The following is a 20,532-nucleotide window of genomic DNA, read 5'->3' on the forward strand; positions in this document are numbered from 1 at the left end:
CACTGTGATATCTGTGTGAAGAGCACAAAGCAGAAGACCAAAGGAAGCTGGCTTTCTTTCAGAATCCCTTATTTGGAAAGGATCCACTTGTGTACCTGAGTATGCATTACATTAGAAAATAACAACAAAAACTGACATACAGTGACAACTCAGGTTTAGTAATGATGACTTAACATGGGCAACTAATGTTTCAAGAATTAAACAGCAGAGCAGATACCACTCTTCTTACAGGCTAACAGTGCGTGGCATTCATCCCCAAGTTAAAATAGAGTATGTAGGAAAGAGGCCTCATCATCCCCACTAACCAACTGTGCTCCTGCTGCCCTGGTTCACAGGTGAACCAGCACTTTGGCCAAGAAAATAAGGTTTTGGGGCTAAAGAGACATTTAAAATCTAATCCAGTAGGCGAGGGAACAAAATTCATTCTAAAGAGGAAACAGGAGTGCCGGGTCTATAATAGACTAATGATGAAAGAAATAGGAATGCATTCATTCGATAAAGATCTAGGAGTATCTACACACAAGTATTTCACCAAATAAAACCCAGAAACTCTCTCAAGCTTATAGAGTGTGGATAAAGAACCAGTTTCACAATGGATATCCCTGGTTTTGCACATAATTCCAGGGCAAAAGTCCAATAAATGTGTTATCCACAGAAACTAAACACAAAATGTTTAAAAAAAAAAAAAGGAAAGATAGACTCTTCCGTTTGCATCATATATGTAAACAAAGTAACAGAATAAATAAAATGAAGTAGTATCATGCAATTGCATGACAGTGGACACACACCACAAGTGTAGCATAAAGTTAGAGTTAACACTTGAGAGGCTACATACTAAATTCCTAAACTACAGCTGGCAATTTTGTGAAAAGGACTCAGAAAAAAATTCTGTATCTGGTGTCCAGCTTCTACACACTAAATACAAGAACAGACACAAATACTGCTCTGGAGCCAAGTACAGCTTAAGCTGAGCCTCATTGCCAGCTTGGAAGCCAGACCAACGCTTGGGCTAATTTGGTCTACTGGAAGCAAGCTGTTGTTATTTGGCATCCAGAGAAGGAAAAATAAAAAATCCAAGCAGAGAAAAAGGGAGGGAATCAACAAAACAGCAGATGAAAATAGGGGAAAGGTTTCAGAGCCTGCAGGCTGTGAAGGGGTGGGAACTGAGCAGAGCAGGCAGCCGGACTGAAGGAGCACAGATAGTTAATAGTGGGTAGGTAGGTAAAAGGCAAAGCAGAAAACAGTTGTCTTAAGACATGTTTGTATGTATGGCTTGCTTTCACCTTCACATTTGCTAAACTGGGAACACCACACTTCCTCAAGCAGAATTCAGCAACATGGAATTTCAGTCTGTGGATGAAACCTTTCAGGGTTTAATGAACACACACTCTGATTTTTTTCAGAAAACATCTCTTTTTTCCCCTTATATCTGTATGTACACATTTCAGTATAACCCCCCACATCGACTTCAGGCTCATGGTAAATTAGGAGTTAAATTGCTGCTGTAAAGCAATATTATCTGCGTTGGGCAGAGGCTGAAACTGAGTCATGTGTGCATATTTGGATACGTCACACCCTCTTGCTGTAGTAGACAAAGAACAAACTAGCTACTTACTATAAACCTCATGCACACAGGATGCTTCTGGAGAACAGATCAATCATTCTCTAGTCTTCTACACAGGGAAAAAAACCCCACACGAAATGCCACTTGAGATAAACTAGAACAGCATCTTTGTTTGCCCAGCTGAATTTCACATACTACAATGAAGATACTGTTTTTCAGTGGACTGCTGTCTCTTAGCTCCTGTCTTTTCACAACAGGTGAGTCCTCCTTTCTGTACCTATTCTATATTTCAGTCTTTATCAAAATATGGACTTTTTTATTGTGTTTGTGCTTTGCCAAATGGATTGTACATGCATAATTGCAGACAACTATACTCTCGGAAGCCTCACTTAAGGCAGATATTTATTCTTCTGTTTCAGTGACACCTTACCTCCCCCTTGCCCAAGTCACTTTCTATAGCTAGTTTAAGGGATCTTTCTGCACTTTCTGAAGGCAGATCTTCTCTATAGTATTTCTGTAATGATCTGATAATCATAAACCTGTAGTCTTGTTCTTTCTGCTTTAAAACATTCAACAAAATTACAACTTCAGATGGTCTTATAGAAGGAAATGCTCAGATAACTGTTGTGACAAAAATAACCAAAGGAAATGATCAAATAATAAGCCTAGTTTTTTTCCTCACTAGAATTAAAACTGTTTTCAAACCAAGATAAGTTTAATGAGTTGATTCATATATTATATATATATATATATATACTCACATGCATGCACATATATCAAAGAGTGACCAAAATTCATTTTCTGGATTAACCATCCAAAAATCACTCAAAGGGATGCAGACTACTAATTATAATTTGAAAGCATTCTACCATAAATCTGCCACCGAGGACAAAAAAAAAAAAACAAAAATCTGCCACCGAGGACAAAAAAAAAAACAAAAACCAAACAACCTGTTTTCTGTGGTTTATTCCCATACAGAAGGATAAAAGAAAAACCCACAGGTTTAATCCAGATTTCAGTTAACTTCTGAATTCAAGTTTCAAGATGCATGCTTTAAGCTTTACACTAAGTCTTTTGGTATTACACATAGCTAATACAATTTTTAAATTACAAAATTGATTACACTGCTGTTTATTCTGCAAAATTTATTTTGTAAAATACTTTCTAAACCTATGGGCTCCACACATTTGTGCTTCATCTGGAAATGTCAATGTCTGTACAAAATTCTCTACTAAAGACAGAGAGTCAGGCATTAATAAAAGTGGCAGGACTGGCTTTGCCCACATGTCAAGAGTGTTTATTTACCGAAAATTTTCCTGCTGCATGAAAAGTTTTATTCACTTACCAATAAATCTGATCTAATATCAGCCCAGACATTTCAGTTATCAAGATTAACTGCCCTTCCTCACTTATGAGAAGCTGAAAAGATCTATTTTGCTTTAGCCAGAAGCTGAAGAATACAAAATACTATTACTAATTTGATATGCGAGACCAAAAAATTGAGTTTTTTCAATTTTCTAATATACAGGTTTTTAACCTGTGTGAGGCAAGACAGTGTTTTTTGCATCTTTTGCAGTCATGCATTTCATCCATGAAGTGACAAAGATAGTACCACTGTTTGCTTTTCTGATCAAGCCTAGACCAAGGCTGCTGCTTGAATGATGAATTACAAACATTGTTACTATGGGGCAAAACTCTCTGATAAACATTACATAAACATTACAGAGATGTCTGGTATTTTTTGCCAAAGTTGCTGAAAGCATGCAAAATTCAGAAAGATCAGGTTAACACTAAATTTGTGCTAAATTTTCAAGGTTACATGCGAGATGACAAGTAAAGTGAAAACTGTCCTTGAGCACATTTGATATGAACACCCAAAGCAAAGGAAAATGTCACCAAATCTTTTAAACATATATCACTTTTCACAAGGATGTTTACCTTTCTCTTTACCTGAAGGTGAATTACATTGCTAATTCAGTAATTTGCCATTTTTAACATTTTAATTTTTTTTTTTTTTTTAAGCTTCAGAATTTTCACTGAATGGCTCTGCAATTAAAACTGTCTCTCTTATCAAGACTTTTCGTGGAATTTCAGCAAGAGACTATGATTACATCCCTCCTTATGCTATAGAAGGGGAGACAAAATCCATCCATATCAGAGAAGACAAATGCTCTTCAAAAAAGTCAAATGACTCCACTTTAACAGAAGTGAACAACACCACACTTGAATACCTGACCAGCTCTCTGAGCACCAAGCTAATACCTGCAGTCTACCTCAGTGCTGTTTTATTGGGTGTGCCATCTAATGCCATCATTTTGTGGATGTTACTCTTCAGGATCCGGTCTGTATGCACTGCCATCCTCTACACAAACTTGGCGGTTTCAGATCTGCTCTTCTGCATCATGCTGCCCTTCAAAATAGCGTACCACATCAATGGGAACAACTGGATTTTTGGGGAAATGATGTGTCGAACCACCACTGTGGTGTTTTACGGTAACATGTACTGCTCCATTTTGCTGCTCACATGTATCAGTGTTAGCCGCTATGTGGCCATTGTTCACCCCTTCACCTACAAGAGCCTACCAAAACGTGCCTATGCCATTGCGGTCTGCGCTACCGTGTGGATCATCGTTTTCCTGTATATGCTCCCGCTTTGCATAATGCAGCAAAGCTATTATGTGAGACAACTGGGCATTTACACATGCCACGATGTGCACAATGCCTGCGAAACCATATCTTCCTTCCAGTTCTACTACTATGTTTCTTTAGTCACCTTCGGGTTTTTAATACCTCTCGCAACTATCATTTTCTGCTATGTCTCAATTATACGAGCACTCAAGACTCATGAATGGTTCTGGTATGTTAAAGTCAGTCTTTTGATCCTTACTATCTTTGCTATTTGCTTTGTGCCAAGCAATATTATCCTTATTATCCATCACATTAACTATTACTATAACAACACAGATGGGTTGTATTCTTTTTATCTAATTGCTTTATGTCTTAGCAGCTTAAACAGTTGTCTTGATCCTTTCCTTTACTTTCTTATGTCCAAAATCAGAAGTCAATCCAATATTTATCTAACAATGGTTAAAATTTCCAGGGAAAAATGAGTTTAGTTCTATATTTATATTACTGGAATTATGACTTTGTATAGTATTAACCTGGGCAGCAAAGCTCAGGTACAACAGTTAAACTTAAATTTAAAAGTGTTAAAAAAATACAATCTCAGTAAAAATTTACTTGCTTCCAAACACCAGACAAGAAATGTCCTCAGAAATACATTTCTTCAGCCCTACAATTTTATCATACATATTGCAACATCTGGTGTGCCTAGACTCAGGACTCTGTTTTGTTCTGGGAAGATCACTTTCATGTTCATGAAGAAGAAACCAGAACATCAGTGACCACAGCCTCTGAACATCAGAAGAGAAGTCAATAGCTGAACATCACTTTCAGGCCCATTCATGATTTCCAAATACTTAAAGTTAGCTCTCAGCCCACAATCACTGCAGGAACAGTGGTGTGAAAACAAGTTTTTGGTGCAGCAGAAGTGGGAACAAGTAAAAGCACTTAATGTGCCTGTGAGCTGTAGAGCTTTGTGGAAGCTCCCTGCCACACAGACAAGGATGCAAATACTACCCTGAATGTTGGAAATAAAGGGCCATAGTCCCTGTAGGTTCAAGGAGCAGTAAATATACAGCTGTAGACACAATTCAATCTCTCCTATGAGGCTGCTTAACCAGCTTTGCTCTGGAGACTTGTTCTTCCACTTCCTCAGTGCCTGCACTCTTCTAGCTCATGGGGATTGCTGGGAGCTAACCCTTATCAGTGTGAACCCAGGCATGTGTAATTCTTGCTTGGTAAGCAAAACAGTGAAGCTATTTTGCAGTATTCTCTGTTTCCACATCCTCACAGGAAATACCTTCAGTGTTACAAATACTGAAGCTAGTTATGGTTGATCGTCCACATTAATAAAGCAAAGGGTTAGCTTTTACATTTACAGAAATTCAAAAGCTACATATATACTGAGTATAAGTTCTACAAAATAAGCTCAGTGGCTTGTGTATGTATTTGTTAAGTCCAGAATGTGAAACAGCAATAAGAAAAAAAAGTGTTTTACTTCAGCTTGATAATAGCATTGTAAAAAAACTTAAATAAAATCATTTGCACTGGGAAATGTCTTCAAGGAATCTGCAGCCTGGTAAGACCCATCTCCCTCCCCCAGCTCCAGTTTCTTCTGGTTTCTAATTAGTTTTAATCTTGCCATTCCCTCAACATACAGAAGAACAGGTTTTAAAGATAAATTTAAAGTAGTCCAGATGTTATACAATTATTCTAAATATAAAAAAATGACAACTATAAAACCGGTATTCCTATCAAAAAAATAAAATAACACAGGAACCGTTTCAACATTTGGCACATCTGCTTAACTTTTCAGCTATCCATAATACACTTCCTAAACACAGTTTCTCTTCACTGCAGCCTGAATACACTTAGTTTAAATGGCCTTGAGAACTGTTAGAAGCTGTGGTTTAATATTACAGGAATAAATAAATTCCAGGTTTGCATTTTCAATTTCAAGCAAGGAACAAGTAGGTGTGACCTGAGATTAAGACCAGTAACAGGAGATCTGGGTTCAGACTATTTCCTCAAAGCCACCACAGCTACAAGGACGTGACAGCAAGCTGGTTACAATAAGTGAGCAGGTTTGACCCATATGTTTTTCCAGACACTGAGGAACACAGGAAGTTCACAGGCAGGCCTATCTGATCCTTGTAAATCAAATACTTCCTTTTACCACAGCTCACTCTTAAAACATGTTAAATGCGATTAAAAGCAGATCTGCCTTATAAACAGAACTCAGAAAAGTAGGGGATAGACTTCAGACTTATTGTACTGCTTTCTCAATTCTGTTGGGGATTTTTGTTTGGTTGTTTTTTTTAAAAGGAAGTTGAAATCATTTTTGCCTAAAGAACAGTGTAGGTAGTAAGTCAAATTAATGCATCCAAGTATTTCTTTTGGGAATAGATACAGTACAATGTGTTGTTTTCTTCCTAAACAGAATTGGTGTCGTTTTTTTCACCATGAAGGGGGAAAACACAGAGGTGTTTTAAGTATTTGTCAAAAGACTGCAAAACCAAAACAGCTCAGGAGAGAAAGGCCAGCAGAGGTATTTAAGAACATCACAATTTTTTGACAGGATTTTGATGAGATTGCACAGTTTTTGTTCTGAAACTTGGAGACACCCATTTGCTTCCTACCAGCACATTTACACAGGGACAGGAGCAGGCACTAGGTTCACACCTGGGGAGCCCAGCAGGAGCCAGCCCAGGCAGGGCTGCTACATGCAGATCTCTGCCTTGGGGACATCTCTGCTCACAGCATATGCACAAAGGGTCTGGAATGTCCTGGGCCAGCACTGCACAGGGCCACCACCCTCAAACAGCCTCTTCATAAGAATACCAACCCTGGACTTTCCAGGACAGGTAAAGTAATCGGCATGCACTAAACCCTCCCCTGCACAGACAAAAAGGGAGGTGACTTTTCAGGATCCAGTGCTCAAAGAAACCAGCACTGACCCAAGCAAGAAATTGAGATGTGCGAATGCCTTTCAAAATCTCTGGCAGAGGACTACAGAAACAGTTTCACAGCAGGTACCACAGGTGAGGTGGCAAGATAGCTGGCAGGTGTTTCTACAAGCCAAAGTTCAAGGACTTTTTCCAGCTGACCATATGACTTTAGGAATGCATTATGTAAATCACACAGATTTTATACATCTTTTCTAGACAGTGGGTATTTTCAGTGTTATGCTAGTGGCTGTAGCTAAGCTTGTGTTCAGTCACATCCTACAAGCTGTTAGGCTGATCTTTGTTTATGCTTCCCTGAGCAGTGATGCTAACCAGGGCAGTGCTTTTGGGCAAGCAGATAGCAATATCCTGCTGAGATGGGTTTAAACTGAAGGCACTTACAGGGTGGCCAGCATGTTGTTGTGTGATAAAGCTAGAACTGAAATATGTACAAAACTCCACCATTATAAAAGACCAGTGTTATGCAACAGACTCCTCAAAAGTACTTCCTGGAGGTTTAAGGGAAAACATGATCCCTTCAGCATGACTATGACTCATTTTTGACAAAACCCTCAATTCCCACCCATTCAGTAACCACCTGCCTAACACAGTTTAGTAACCAGATCCTTGCATAGACTCATAACTACATGAGAGCTGCTGCTGCCCACGTTTTTTAATAGCTGCAGCAACCCAGTAGAATTAACAAGCAGCGAGGTGGCACTCGCACAGAATACATCTTAGTGTTAATACATCAAGAAGTAATTCCTTGTGCCAGTCAGAATAAGGTGTAGTGAAAAATTACTTAGTGCCACTTCATTGTCATTGACTTATTTACTACTCTATTTGCACAGCTAATTCAAACGTTGCAGGAGCAGAACAGGGACACACGTATAAGTGAAAAGAATTGGCATTTCAGTTCTGACAAAGTAGCAACAATGAAAGCTCTAACCTTGCATTTCTGTACTTTGGCTTGGTGCAGAACATCCTGATAATGCCTTGCATTTGCTGGTCTCACATCTTGCAGCTTGGCTGTGGGCAACAGTAGTGTTTCTAGAGTTTTCTCAGCATTTCCTTGGTCAATTGCTTCATTAATTTGGCCAATTGCAATGATTCCTATGAAACAGAAAAGTTAAACATGTAGTTACCAGAGTAAGTTGTAACATCCAATATCAGATACAAACAAAGCAGTAACACGAAGAACAGAAAAATCACGTAAAAAGAAGCAGAGACAGCAACAGCAGCTGATTTAAAATTATTTTTGCTCAAATATTAATGTGAATCTATTAAGTTACATAATTTTCCTTTCTGCCACAGTTAATGACCTATCTGTATCTCCCTTTCCATAACAATCAAATTTATCCTTGTCAAAAAAAGGCTTCCCTGCTTTCAGGGGGTGAGTATCTACATGAAGCTTAAGGAAAGGTTGGGTGCGACATCTAAATATGGGCACCTACATATTGGCTTACAGTGCTAAAAGACTTATTTTCAACTTTTTTTCAGACCAGATTACTTGAAAGCCTCATTTGGACACATGCATACATACTGACCTACCCATCACAGTGCTATATAGTATCTTAACAGCTTTCTTTAAATTTCACCTTAAATAACCAATCTGATAATGGTGGCATTATGAGAAACCACTTGTTTTTTCAAACCAGTAGCACTCAGGACTTCAGCTGGCAAGTAACATGGTCCAGGGTATTCCATAAAACCTCTAACTCATTTTCTTCCGACTGGTCTCAGCATTTTAAAATCAGCTTCCTCTGCCCCCCAAACAATGCTGAAATGTGCTGCTCAGGGTACTTTCTCCCTAAAGCCGTACCAGAATGGCACCAACCAAGGGCTTCATGGCATCCCTGCCAGTGACAAATCACCTCCCACACCCATCACAGCCCAGCTGGTGGGGTCATGGATCCATGCCCTCATAAGGCTTTGGGAATAAGCAACTTTTCTGGGGTGCTACCAAAGAGATCATGTGGACATGCAGGCTTGCTTATGTAGACAGAGGCCATCCTTCCCCCCCAAAAAGGCAATTATGTCAGTCAAACTGCTCAGCATCCCACCCTGCCAGAAGGCACACATTGCAAAGTAAGCCACAAGGGTCCACAGCCACCACTTGACTAGATTTAGAAATGAAACAATCCGGTCAGTTTTAGTATTTCTGTAATATAACTGTTCTTTTAGCACCATGAAACACATTAGCACACACAACACTGATGGCAGTGTGGGGAAGGCACACACACCATGTGCCAGTGCCACCCTGGAAACAGCTAGCCTATGTCTTACCAAGGCTCTCAAACGATACTCCAGATCGCCTCCCAAATGGCTAGAGGTCTGAAAGCTACTCTCTTCCTTTCCTTGCTCCAGCAAATTGGGCATACCTTGACAGTTTCATATTTTGGTTAAAAACAAACAAAAAACCACAACAACAAAAACCTCGAAAACAAACAAAACTACAAACCAAAAAACCCCAAACAAAACAAAACCAGAAACCCACCACTTCTATATTCAGTGGAGAAACTTCAATCTTTAGCATTTTTGAAGCCCAGACGACCAGCTATAGTGTTTCACAGCACCATTTTAGGGCAATACAGTTACATTCAGCTGCAAAAATGATCTCTAAATCCATTTGTATTAGAAAAAGCACACATAAGAAGCTACTCTCAGGAATTCAAGTTACCTAAAATAAGTACAAGACAGATAATTACTGCACAAGTCCTTACAAACTCCCTTGTGAAAAACAAGGGCTTGGAAATCATTTAACATTAAAACACACTTTTCCACAGGACACTGCCTGTAATTTCTACTTCTATCCCCTAGTACATTCTTTGCTTACAATTTCTGCGAAATCCCCAAAGCAAGACCATCCAGTGCAAATACTGAAATATACTGCCAAGTGTACATAACCATGGCATTTGCAAAATTGCAGAAGGCAGGGACCCTAGAATATCTTTCAGCCAGCCAAACGACGAGGAATATTTAAAGAACATTTAAAGAACAACTGCATCCAAAATTCTTTAACCTCTTTTCTCTTGAAGTGTCTCTACAAGGCCATTCAGCACAGGAATTTATGTACCAAGGACCAGACTATCATCTCTACAGGCAATGTAGAGGAAGAATTACTTACTTTCATTTTCTTCTTGAATTTGCATATTAACCATGTCAATGCAGTTCTGGATATCATTCCAGCTTAAATAATCTTGGCCTTGAGATGAAGCCTCTGGCTTAATAGACAATAGTGTATCAGCATAACTACAAGAAGATATAAAATAGATAAATGTATTTCATATACAAGATAAACTGTCAAAGAATTAGTCAGATGTATCATCTATCATTTAGTGCCTACTATTTGTTTTCAATGAATGTGTCTCAAACTAACTCATCACTTGCCAGAAATTATACAGACATGCAATCTACTTTGCTGGTTCTATGCATGCATTTCAGCATCTGAAAAAATGGCCTTATACACTGATTCAGACCACTTTTCTTGGCAACATGCGATGATGGTAATATACACACTGGATAAATGCTTTGCTGTATGGCACTACAGATAAATTTGGGAGAAACTATGATCAGCTTCTTGCTATACTAAGTCAAAGACTAGAATTTCTGCCCTAGCATCAGGTAGCAGCACCTCTTACTACCCCCACATTTCCACCATGTGAAGGAAGATGGGCCATAGACAGAGGAAGGGCATGAAAAATAATTATTCTCTCCCTACAACTCAGGGTTCTCCATGCACAGGCTCTATAGCATGTCTACTCTTAGAAGAATCAAAGATCAAGATGATCTGGAAACATTCACAGCAATATAAACTCAGGTATGTATAAGTTAAATAATTGTAATAGTCCTCAATCAAGCACACAATTGCCACAATACATCAGATCAAATATCTGTCTTCTATTTCCAGAAGATGTCTGAGTAAGGAGTAGTTACCAGGAAAAAAAAAATACAGGAGAGAATCATAATTTCCTACTCATATTTGCCCTTCCAGCATTCAGGAGCCTGAGTTTAAGGGCTTTGTGATCTGGAGGCTAAGTGTCACTTTAATAGTGGCAAACAATGCTGTGCTCCATTTATCTACTCTAGTTTGAAATGTTATATATTCTTGAGGAATGAGTCCTACTATTTAAGTGTTTTGTGAAATGGCAGTTCCTTGTGTGAATTTTAAACTTGATATTTGATAGTGCCAAATCTTTTCTGATTCCAGTTATCATAAGAAAATAAAAACTAAGTTAAGTGAAGCTGGGAACTCACGTTCCCCACAACATGCACACTTTTGCAGACCTATGGCATTTTTCCCCTAAATTCTCTCTTGCAGGAAACACACTCCAAACTAGTTCTTCTCTTCTGGTAGAAAGCCATTTAACACCATCTCCCTTGCTGAATTTTCTCTAGCTATACTGTATTACTTCTGGTATTATGCAGTCAAAGTTTCCTGCAATGTTCAACATACAACTGGCAGCACAGACTTACATAATGGCATGAGAAAGTTTTATTTTATTCTCTGCTCCAGTGAATTCCTAGTGTTTAATTTGTATTGACTAGCAGTTTAATTTAGAGATCAGGTCACAGTAACACCAGCCAAAACTGCTGCACTTGGACACTTTGGGACCCATTTATAAATATTTATAATGTTGCTTCTCTTGCCCACAAGCACCGTTTCACACTAGCAGAGACCAAGTGACAGATTGATTTCTTTCCTCCTTATGTCATTCTGCACCTTCTAACTAAAACACCAGTCTCTTATTCCTGTGCTGACTGCCCTCTTTCCAGCCTTGAGACACCTAGCAAGGGCTGCTCTCAGATTGATGTCTGCTGGCAGCCTGGTGAAGATCTTCAGCCGCTGCTGTCCCTTTTTGCTTCATAATATGTTCCAGCAGCACATGGAGGTTTCCACTACCCATGGCCAAGAAGCAACAACCTGTCCATGTCCCCACTCTTTCCCCCACATGCTGAGGGCTCAGGTCTCACACAAATCGTAGTGTTACCTAATATTTTTTGCAGATACGAGAAAGAGTGCAGAGAGAGAAGCACATGGCTGTGACAAGTCAGGCACATGACAGTGCTAGCATCTGGCAGCTGGATGAAGGCTGTAAGTAATGCTGAACATGCATGTGTGCTACAGCATTGTACTCAGCTTTTTAGCAAGTAGGACTGTGCTACATTTTTCAGACCTTTGCACTTCTCCAGCAAAAAAGGGGTCAGCCATGGTTTAGGGAACCTCCTGGACCTTAAGTCATTAAACACTATCTCATTCCAAAGGTGATCCTTCAGTATTGCAGAGAGGTTACTGATTAACTGTTCCCAGCTATGGTTGATACACGTGTTAGTGTCTCCAAATTCTTGTCAGATCTTTATGTTTGCTTTCTGAGGATATTCTCCTTGTATCTCACACATCCTCTTCTCTCAAACACTGCAGGTTGTGTGATTGACTATACTAGTTCAGTACTACAACTAGTTCAGCAATAGTCAAGTTATCCCTTATAAACTTACACTACAGATGTTTATCTTTCAACTGTTTCAACTTCATAGCCACTACACAGGATAGCCCACCTAGTAAAATGCCTACTTATCCTTTTGCAGAAGTTGCCAAGTCTCATCCAGCCAAGACAAAACCTTTACCGTTGAAAGTTTTCCTCTTCCAGATTATTGAAGCCAATGCATGGGTTTCTGAGATGATTCTTTATCATTAGGATGTCCTTATTTTCCAAGGCCTGGTTTAGCAACACAACAGCTGACAACATTTCTACTGCAACAGACAGTTCATCATGTGCCAGGTAGTTCTGTAGGATGATAATGTACCACGATCAGGAAGCTAAATAAGCAGTGTAACGAATTTGAGTTACACAGTTCAGGTAACCATCAGGGAGATGGACTTGATTTAAAACACTTGGCAAATTTCCCAGGTACACACTTATCAGATTAACACACTGATGGTAGAGTTTCCTAGGTTGCTACATATCCCTTCAGCCTTTCCTTCTTTTGCCCCACAGTCCCATCTATTCTGATCTTACCCTCATAACATGGCATTACTTTTCTACACAATACATATACTAAAGAAAAAAAAAGTTAGTCCTCATTAGGAGCATGCAACAATTAAATTTGTCAGTCAATTGGTTGCAACACAAGAGCTCAGCCAGAGCAAAGTGTGTCAAGAGAAATTTTGTGATTTAATATTGCCTATTCAACCAAAACCAGTCATGCAAAACTTAACACCATAGCAAGAGAGTTAGGTCTGGTTTTACACAACATGCTATGTTTGTGTTTGACTATGTAACACCGAGCAGGTCACAAGCTTTTCACTCTTACCACAGCATTCTGTTGTTGGAGGTTGAACAGCTCAGTCTGATAAACAGCAGCAGCAAATGAGTGAACAACAGGCAGTTGTGCCTCCGGTTTCATCAGTGCAACCAGTGTTTTACTAGGATCACAGTTACGAATTGCAGTATTGATATTGTCAACTGCTATAAGTTCTAAAGAACAGCAGGGAAAGAAAATTCTATTAATTTTCATATGCCATTTGCTCTTTATGTGATGTAGATAACAATTAGGTTATTCCAAATAATAATTTGCTGTCATTAGAGAAAACATTTGTGTTAGATTCTTCCAAGACTCAACTGCTCAATGTTGAAAAACCAGTGTCAGTTCAAAAGTATGCAGCAAATAATTGACTGGAAGACTTCAAAGTTTCTGGACTTATAGACACTTAAGCCTGCTTGTTGTACATTTAACCCAAAACAAGGAGCTGACCCCACCCAAGCACAGAAAAAGACCTAATGTCCCTCCTAGGTTGCTTTGTGGCAGGTACTGCTGAGTAATGTCAGCTCCAGTGCCCCAGTCTACCTTCACCCCTAATGCTCCTTTCCTTCAGCACCACGCTTCTTCCCTCACCACCTCCTTTCAGCAGGACCTGACTCAGCTAGGTAGAACAAGCCTGCCCTGCAAAAACCAATGACATTTTTACTGTCTATTTCAGAAAGACTGGTAGAAATCAGCCAAATATTTTGGGGTGTTCAGATTTTCAGTGGCTGAACTAATGGAAACCCACATGCTATGGCTTCTATGACTTTCTCTGTGTGCTGTCACCTGTTTGGCAGTGTGGAAGATCAGTCCTCACAAGCACAAAAGTACTGCTCACTGTGCCTCACTACCAAGAAATTATTCAATTTTGTACAGTTCAAATTTCAAATTAAACAGATCACCATAGAGAAGTGTAAGTGTAACCCTTTTCAGCACCTGAACAACTCACCAGCTTGTCTTTTTGCTCAACTGACTTCAGCAGTTTTGAACCCCAGCAGAAAAGTGCTGAAAAACACTTCCAACTTGAGCAGTTGCAGAAACCTTACAACACTCCTCAGCTTAGTCATAGCCACTGTAATTGCACACCTGAAGGAGGCATCTCTCTGTAGAAACCCAGGCCAGGACACACCCAGAAACATGTGCAGAGGACATCTCTGGTCTTGCGCAAAGGGAAACAACCTTGAAGGTTGTTTCTGCATGTGGCAGAGAATCACAATTATGTAAATGTCATTTCCATCAGTAAAATAACACCCATCTCTTCCACCTTATCGCATGACTTTTCTGTATGCTATTATCCAGGGAATATTTTTAGTCACCACTGACTGCTCAAGTCTGTACAAGACTGTACAGCAGATACCACTCGCAGTTCATGTATGCAGCAACACTCAGATCTTATCGCACAACACAAAGACTTTGAAGAGCTTTCCAATTAAACAGGTCCACCCAAACAAGCCCCTTGACTCTCATTTCAGTTTCTCTGAAGCATGCTTATGCAGGGCCATGCTGTTCTTGAAGGCTCTCTATTGGCTATTCCTGAGGTTAGAAGAAGCAAAGGCTCTCAAAGCTAATAGCATGCATACTTTTTTAGAGAGCAAAGAGGAAAAGAGTCAGTCTGCAAATGGACTAAACCAGCTCTGTAGTCAATAACCAACCTACTGATTTCTAGTTCAGGAACTGAACATGCAACTTGCAAAATACACTGTAAATTGTTTACATACCAAAAACAAAACCCAGTATTTTTTCATTTTGCAAACCAAACATAAGAAATAAGTTGCTCTCCATAACTCTTTTACTGCTTTTCTCATGCCACATTTTTCCTCCTAATCTCCTTTCCAGGGGAGCAAACGTTTTAGAGAAAGTACTGCTCACCATGCCTAACCAATCTAAAACAGGCTAACGTTGGAAGTAGCAAGCTAAGCTTATCTTCTGGCTTAAGCTCACCTCATAGTACAGCTTTTAAATCACATTACAAAAGCAACCAGCCTGGATTCAAAGCATTGGAAATAATACCAGAGACAAAACACCCACAAAGCCATGCCCAGATGTAGCATGAAATGACAGCAGTTTAACCAAAGCTGAGCTTCCTAGCAAAGAAGTTTCTGGTCAAAAGCAGCAATACAGGCACTGCAAATTTAGATCCCCCTTAACTATATTTTTACAAACTATAACTTGTATCTTGTGACATCTTTAGCAGGCTAAGATCAGGTTAGATTCAGATATTTGTATCTGAAAGTGAGAATATTTTTTCTCTGTGATGTGATTGCCAAATATTCTTGCGTGTGATCATTTTATTTTAATTCTACAAGGATGGTCATTGCCCCCAAGTGAGGATTAATACTGCACTGATAAATATTTGTTCAAGCCATCAAGCCATGCATTGCCTTCAGTTTTGAACCAATGGTAAACACATTGGTTAAGTTATTCAAAGAAAAAAGTGTTAGCTACCTCAGATAAGAGTATATCCAATGCAGCACAGATTGGTGACTTGGCAATTGTGAAACTGAGAAGAACAGTTACAAAAAGGAAATTCCAGTTTGAGAAATCTCATTTATATGTAACAAATGGTAGATTCAGCTCATCAGCTTAATATAATTAAATCATGATGGTAAAATATTAGTATTAAAACAGTTACTCACTAAGCTTGTGAGCCTCAGCTTCCACATTGGCAACACTAACTTCTTTCTGTATTTCACTCTTGTCGAGCATATTTGGAACCCCTGCTATCTAACAGATCAGAAAAAAGATTTAGTAATGCTTTGACGTTTGACAGGAGATAAGGGATAAGCCCCCCTGGTGGGACACTAATATTTAATTGTATTATCCCCTGCACATAATTTACAATGTCACAATAAGCACAACATCAATGTTTCCCTGCAATTTTCACCCCAGTTAAAATGATGCATTTTTTTCCTTAAGACCCAAATGACTCTTTCATTTGCTGCTAATTGTTCAATATTAGCTCTTTTTCAAAGCAAAGTGTTAGAGTCTGCACACTATATCTCAAATATTCTTTGCATATCTTAGTTATTACAGTAACTACTTATAAGGGCATTATGCTCTTCAGAGCAAATGCAGCTACTTTGGTGTCAGAGAGTATATCAGTTATTTTAAAACCTTTAAAAAATTGTTTCATAAATGATGCTAAAGGCAGAGTAACGGCCATTTTTCTCTGGATTAAAGTCACCTAAAAATGAAAACTTATGTATAGTATGTGTTCAATTCAATTACCTGCATTTTCTGTTCTTTAGAATCACACAATTGCAATAGGTACCATGAGGAATTTTGTGGCAGAACTTCAAGTAGGCTCAGAGCAGGATGGTTCAAACCTGCCATCAATGCCACTTCATCTTGCCGGTCAATAGCCTCATTCACTTGGACTAAAGCTATGTGAACTGAAATGAAAACAATGCTTACAAACAGCTAATATACTTTTGCAAAAATAAGTCCATTGCTGTCAGCATCTCACTTTTTGTAAAAGCAAGCTAGGGTGGCAATACTTGAAACAGATAATCCTCTGCTGGATAAGACCAATCCTATGAAGGGAGTCTCTGGCTCTGTGAAAGCCCATATCGGAGCAGTTCAGCCATGGCTTATGAATGAATTTCAGCTCTATATAGAAGAGGGGGTCAAAATTTACAGTATTCTGCACACAAAAGGAACTCAAACGAAAGAAAACCGAGCAGGTGATAAATTTGATTCTGAACTGAGGAATTCTTAGAGCAAAACCCAAAAACACAGACATTAGCCTACAAAAAGATTAGTAGAGAAAGGACAGCAAGAAAACATTGTTGTAGATAGACATTAGCTACTTCTGTGTATTTTGTAAATTTTACAGAAATATTTTGTTCATTCTTGTGGATTTTAAATGTGTTCAGCTGGAATCTGGGAGATCGTGTGTTATGTGCACACTTCCATAAGCGTCCAGAATGGCTTACTGTTTATCTTATTGATATTGCCTTGAATCTCAGCTTGCGTCAGCAGCTCCTCATAGACATCTCGCTCTTCTTCAGAGATGGTGCCGTTCTAAGAAAATAAAATTGTTGCTAGTACACACAAAAACTGCACAGGGAGGAAAGGTATTAGTGGGATTCATTAAAACTGCATCAGCTGAAATATTTACTGTAAGTATTTGTAAAGGGATTTGTTGACCACATGAACTAAAGTAGTCAGCACTTCATGGTACTGGCTGAGCAATATTTAAAGCACTTTCTGCTTCCTGTAAAACAGCTATGTAAACATAGTGCAGCATTTTTCAACTGCAGAGGACATTACCTGTCACATAAAAAACAAAGGAAATAATTTCACATTAAAGATCTGTGGCAGAGGTTACATTTTATGCTCAAAAAAAGTTATCATTCTTTTTAGAACTTCAACAGTTGTTTGGTTTTTTTTTTTCATAAAACAACTGATAGAGGAAAACCAGTCTTTGTTTTCAGTGCTCTAGTATTTTATCCTTTTGTCAAAGTTAAGCTATATCATGCTTACAGTAATCTAGCTTATGAAATTGACTGTTGTATTACCATTATCTATGTCATTTAGCTTAAATTTCCTAATTGCACAGAATTTTAAAGTTCATTTAACTTTTAAAATAGCAATACTACAGCATGAGAACCATGCTATATCAGTGAATGAACATGTATAGGAGTGCTAATAAAATACGATTACCTTCAGTCTTGCATTTGATTCTTTTCTCCTTTTAGCTTTAAAGAGTTCATTCTGATAGTCCTGTGCAAGTTCCTCATCCACGTTTAGCAACATTGCATTTGGGTTCCTCAGAGTTGCAATGGTTTGCTCAGCTATTCCCTTCTCAATAGCTTCGTTAATTGCTATTACTGCTGCATGCACTGAAATTAAAAGCACAATCCTAAATTTCAGGAAGTAAAACATATTAGAAACTGTCACTGTTTCTTCTGATTTATTTTAAGTGAGTGTTTAATATATGTCTGACAATTTACATATTCCCCTTCCAATGTCCCACTGTTAATGCTTCCCCTGGATCACAACAACAAAAGCACTCAATGTTTGCCTAAATGTGGCACATTGCAGTTTTTTCCATGTTTGCCCTTCTCACAACTAGGGGTTACTATTTTACTGTCAGAAAACAAAACAAGTTACATTTTATTGTTCAACTCCTGTGTCATTTAGAAGGTAATTATATGCAGGAATTGAAAGCATTTTTAGTAGTTTTTCTCTTTGTATCTGTAAAGATACAAGACATACAAAAGTCATGTTTAAACTAACTATATCTGAAAGATACTGCACAAAGATGGCTAAATTCAAACTCCATGAAACTTGTCCTCCAGAAAACATAGTTAGACTCCCCAGGCAGAGTGCAGCCCTGCACACCACATCTAAGCCTGCCTAGGATGAGCTGGCTCCTTTCCTGAGGATCTCCATGAACAGCTGGGGAACCAGAAAAACAGTGACATAGTGGTACCTACTTCCATCGACTGCACATCTGCTGGACAGCAAACTTCAAACAGAGGCAAAGAACACCCAAAGGGCTTTGCAGGGTTCCCAAAGTGTTATTGCACAGATGAAGGAGAAAGAGTGCTATAGGACTCACTACAGCCATAGACCAGCTTAGAGTGTTAAACCTTTCCTTTGAGAAAACAAGAAAACTGCAACTAGCAAACAAATGCTTGACCTCAAGATTTTCAAAGCCTGAAATGCTCTTGTTTTTCCACACAGCTTATTTACATGAATGTACAAAATCAAAACTACTTGCAGCTGAATTAGGTGTAGAGTAATGACTAATGCACCCCTCCCAGGTATTCTCTGCACACATTTAGCCCTGAGATCAGTCCAGATGAAGAACTTCAACAGGAGCTACGCTTTATCTGGACCTGCATGCCACAAGACACCCCAACAATTTCCTGGTGACACATTCATCTCACAGATTTTACAGATATTACTGTATAAAATGTTATTCCTGATAAATGTTTACCTAGATCCTAACCCAAAGGAGGAACACAGCGGCTCTCCATTTATCACCACAGCAGCTTGTTCAGGGCATATTTTCATGCCACAAAGGACATGTGTGAGAGAAAACAGGAATGCCATCTTTCCTTGTTCTATCACTATATACTTGATACATGGCCTTGCATAGTTTTGTTAAACTGGAGAAAAGCATTCAGTAAACTGCACTTTTTCAGGTTAAGTTTGACTGACAATATATATGTCTGAGTTTAGAGCCTTCTGTTTCTTTCAGTATATGAAAGAAATGAAAGATGCTTGTCAATGCTTAGGAAATTTGAGTTTTTAGAAAGACAAAGGGATCTACAAATTTAGGAAAGTAGAAGAGAAGAAGAGACCACTGGAAACTCAAATTATGTGTGAAGCTATACATTCTTAGAGAGGGCAGTTACTAGAACATCTTACCTAACTATTGGTGCATAATCAATAGCCTAGCATTAAAATAATACTAGAAAGTTGTTCTAAAACTATTTCGCTCTGGCTCAATTCAAGACAGTAGCAGATGGGAATCGTAAGCAGCTAGCATAGTAGAAGAGAAGTAAGGAGAGACACACACTGGTTCCTTTGACATTGAACTTTATGAATAGGGGAAGTTCAGATTGGACATTAGAAAAAGGTTCTTCACTTAGAGGGTTGTCAGTTGCTGGAATGATCTCCCCAGAGAAACGGTCATGGCACCAAGCCTGTTAGTGTTCAAGGAGCTTGTGGACAATGTTCTTAGTCATATGGTTTCGTTTTAAGTAGTTCTGTGAGGAGCAGGGTGTTCAACTTGATGGTCCTTCTGTGTCCCTTCCTGCTTGACATACTCTATGATTCTATGAGCACCCAGATCAACTTCAAGGAACTAAGAGAAGACCACCATTCTCAGACACACATATCACCCCTGCATTCTCATAACAAAACATATAGGAAGAAAGTAATCTCTTCTGTAGTTGTGCAAGAGGCCTCACTGACCTAAGTGGAGCTACCAAAATGTAGTGAAAAGATAGTTTCATGGTTAAGAGAGATGTGGATAGATATTGGTGGATGTTGTGAACCCATCTACCAAGAGAAACAGTGAGAAATCCGATTGGACTTGAAAGAGTAGTCTAGAGGCATGGAATAACAGAGAAAGTTACTTTC

The 20,532-nt window shown here is 38.9% G+C and overlaps 2 protein-coding genes across 4 annotated transcripts in view; one reads left to right on the forward strand and one right to left on the reverse strand.

Moving 5' to 3' along the window:
• Positions 1-20,532, reverse strand: part of IQGAP2 (IQ motif containing GTPase activating protein 2) — a 125,794-nt gene that overhangs the window by 29,746 nt on the left and 75,516 nt on the right. The window contains exons 8-15 of one of the 3 annotated variants that reach the window (XM_080362897.1): positions 18,100-18,278; positions 17,370-17,457; positions 16,663-16,826; positions 16,071-16,158; positions 13,444-13,607; positions 12,757-12,917; positions 10,259-10,383; positions 8,081-8,244 (exon numbers count right to left, since the gene is read on the reverse strand). In XM_080362897.1, the coding sequence (XP_080219023.1) occupies positions 8,081-8,244; positions 10,259-10,383; positions 12,757-12,917; positions 13,444-13,607; positions 16,071-16,158; positions 16,663-16,826; positions 17,370-17,457; positions 18,100-18,278 (1,133 nt within the window). Of the gene's footprint in view, positions 1-8,080; positions 8,245-10,258; positions 10,384-12,756; positions 12,918-13,443; positions 13,608-16,070; positions 16,159-16,662; positions 16,827-17,369; positions 17,458-18,096; positions 18,279-20,532 lie in introns of all 3 variants that reach the window. The other 2 variants (XM_080362896.1, XM_080362898.1) reach the window with 2 other exon arrangements.
• Positions 1,698-4,715, forward strand: F2RL2 (coagulation factor II thrombin receptor like 2). Its single transcript, XM_080362899.1, has 2 exons — positions 1,698-1,821; positions 3,587-4,715. Exons 1-2 carry the CDS (start codon positions 1,764-1,766, stop codon positions 4,672-4,674), a joined length of 1,146 nt encoding a protein of 381 aa, XP_080219025.1. The 5' UTR covers positions 1,698-1,763; the 3' UTR covers positions 4,675-4,715.

Source organism: Nesoenas mayeri (genome assembly GCF_963082525.1).
Source record: "Nesoenas mayeri genome assembly, chromosome: Z".
Classification (NCBI taxonomy): Eukaryota; Metazoa; Chordata; class Aves; order Columbiformes; family Columbidae; genus Nesoenas; species Nesoenas mayeri.

Coding starts and splice junctions, on each gene's coding strand:
- F2RL2 (XM_080362899.1), top strand. CDS start 1,764: ATGAAGATACTGTTTTTCAGTGGACTGCTGTCTCTTAGCTCCTGTCTT. Junction 1,822..3,586: donor CTCCTGTCTTTTCACAACAG/GTGAGTCCTCCT, acceptor TTTTTTTTTAAG/CTTCAGAATTTTCACTGAAT.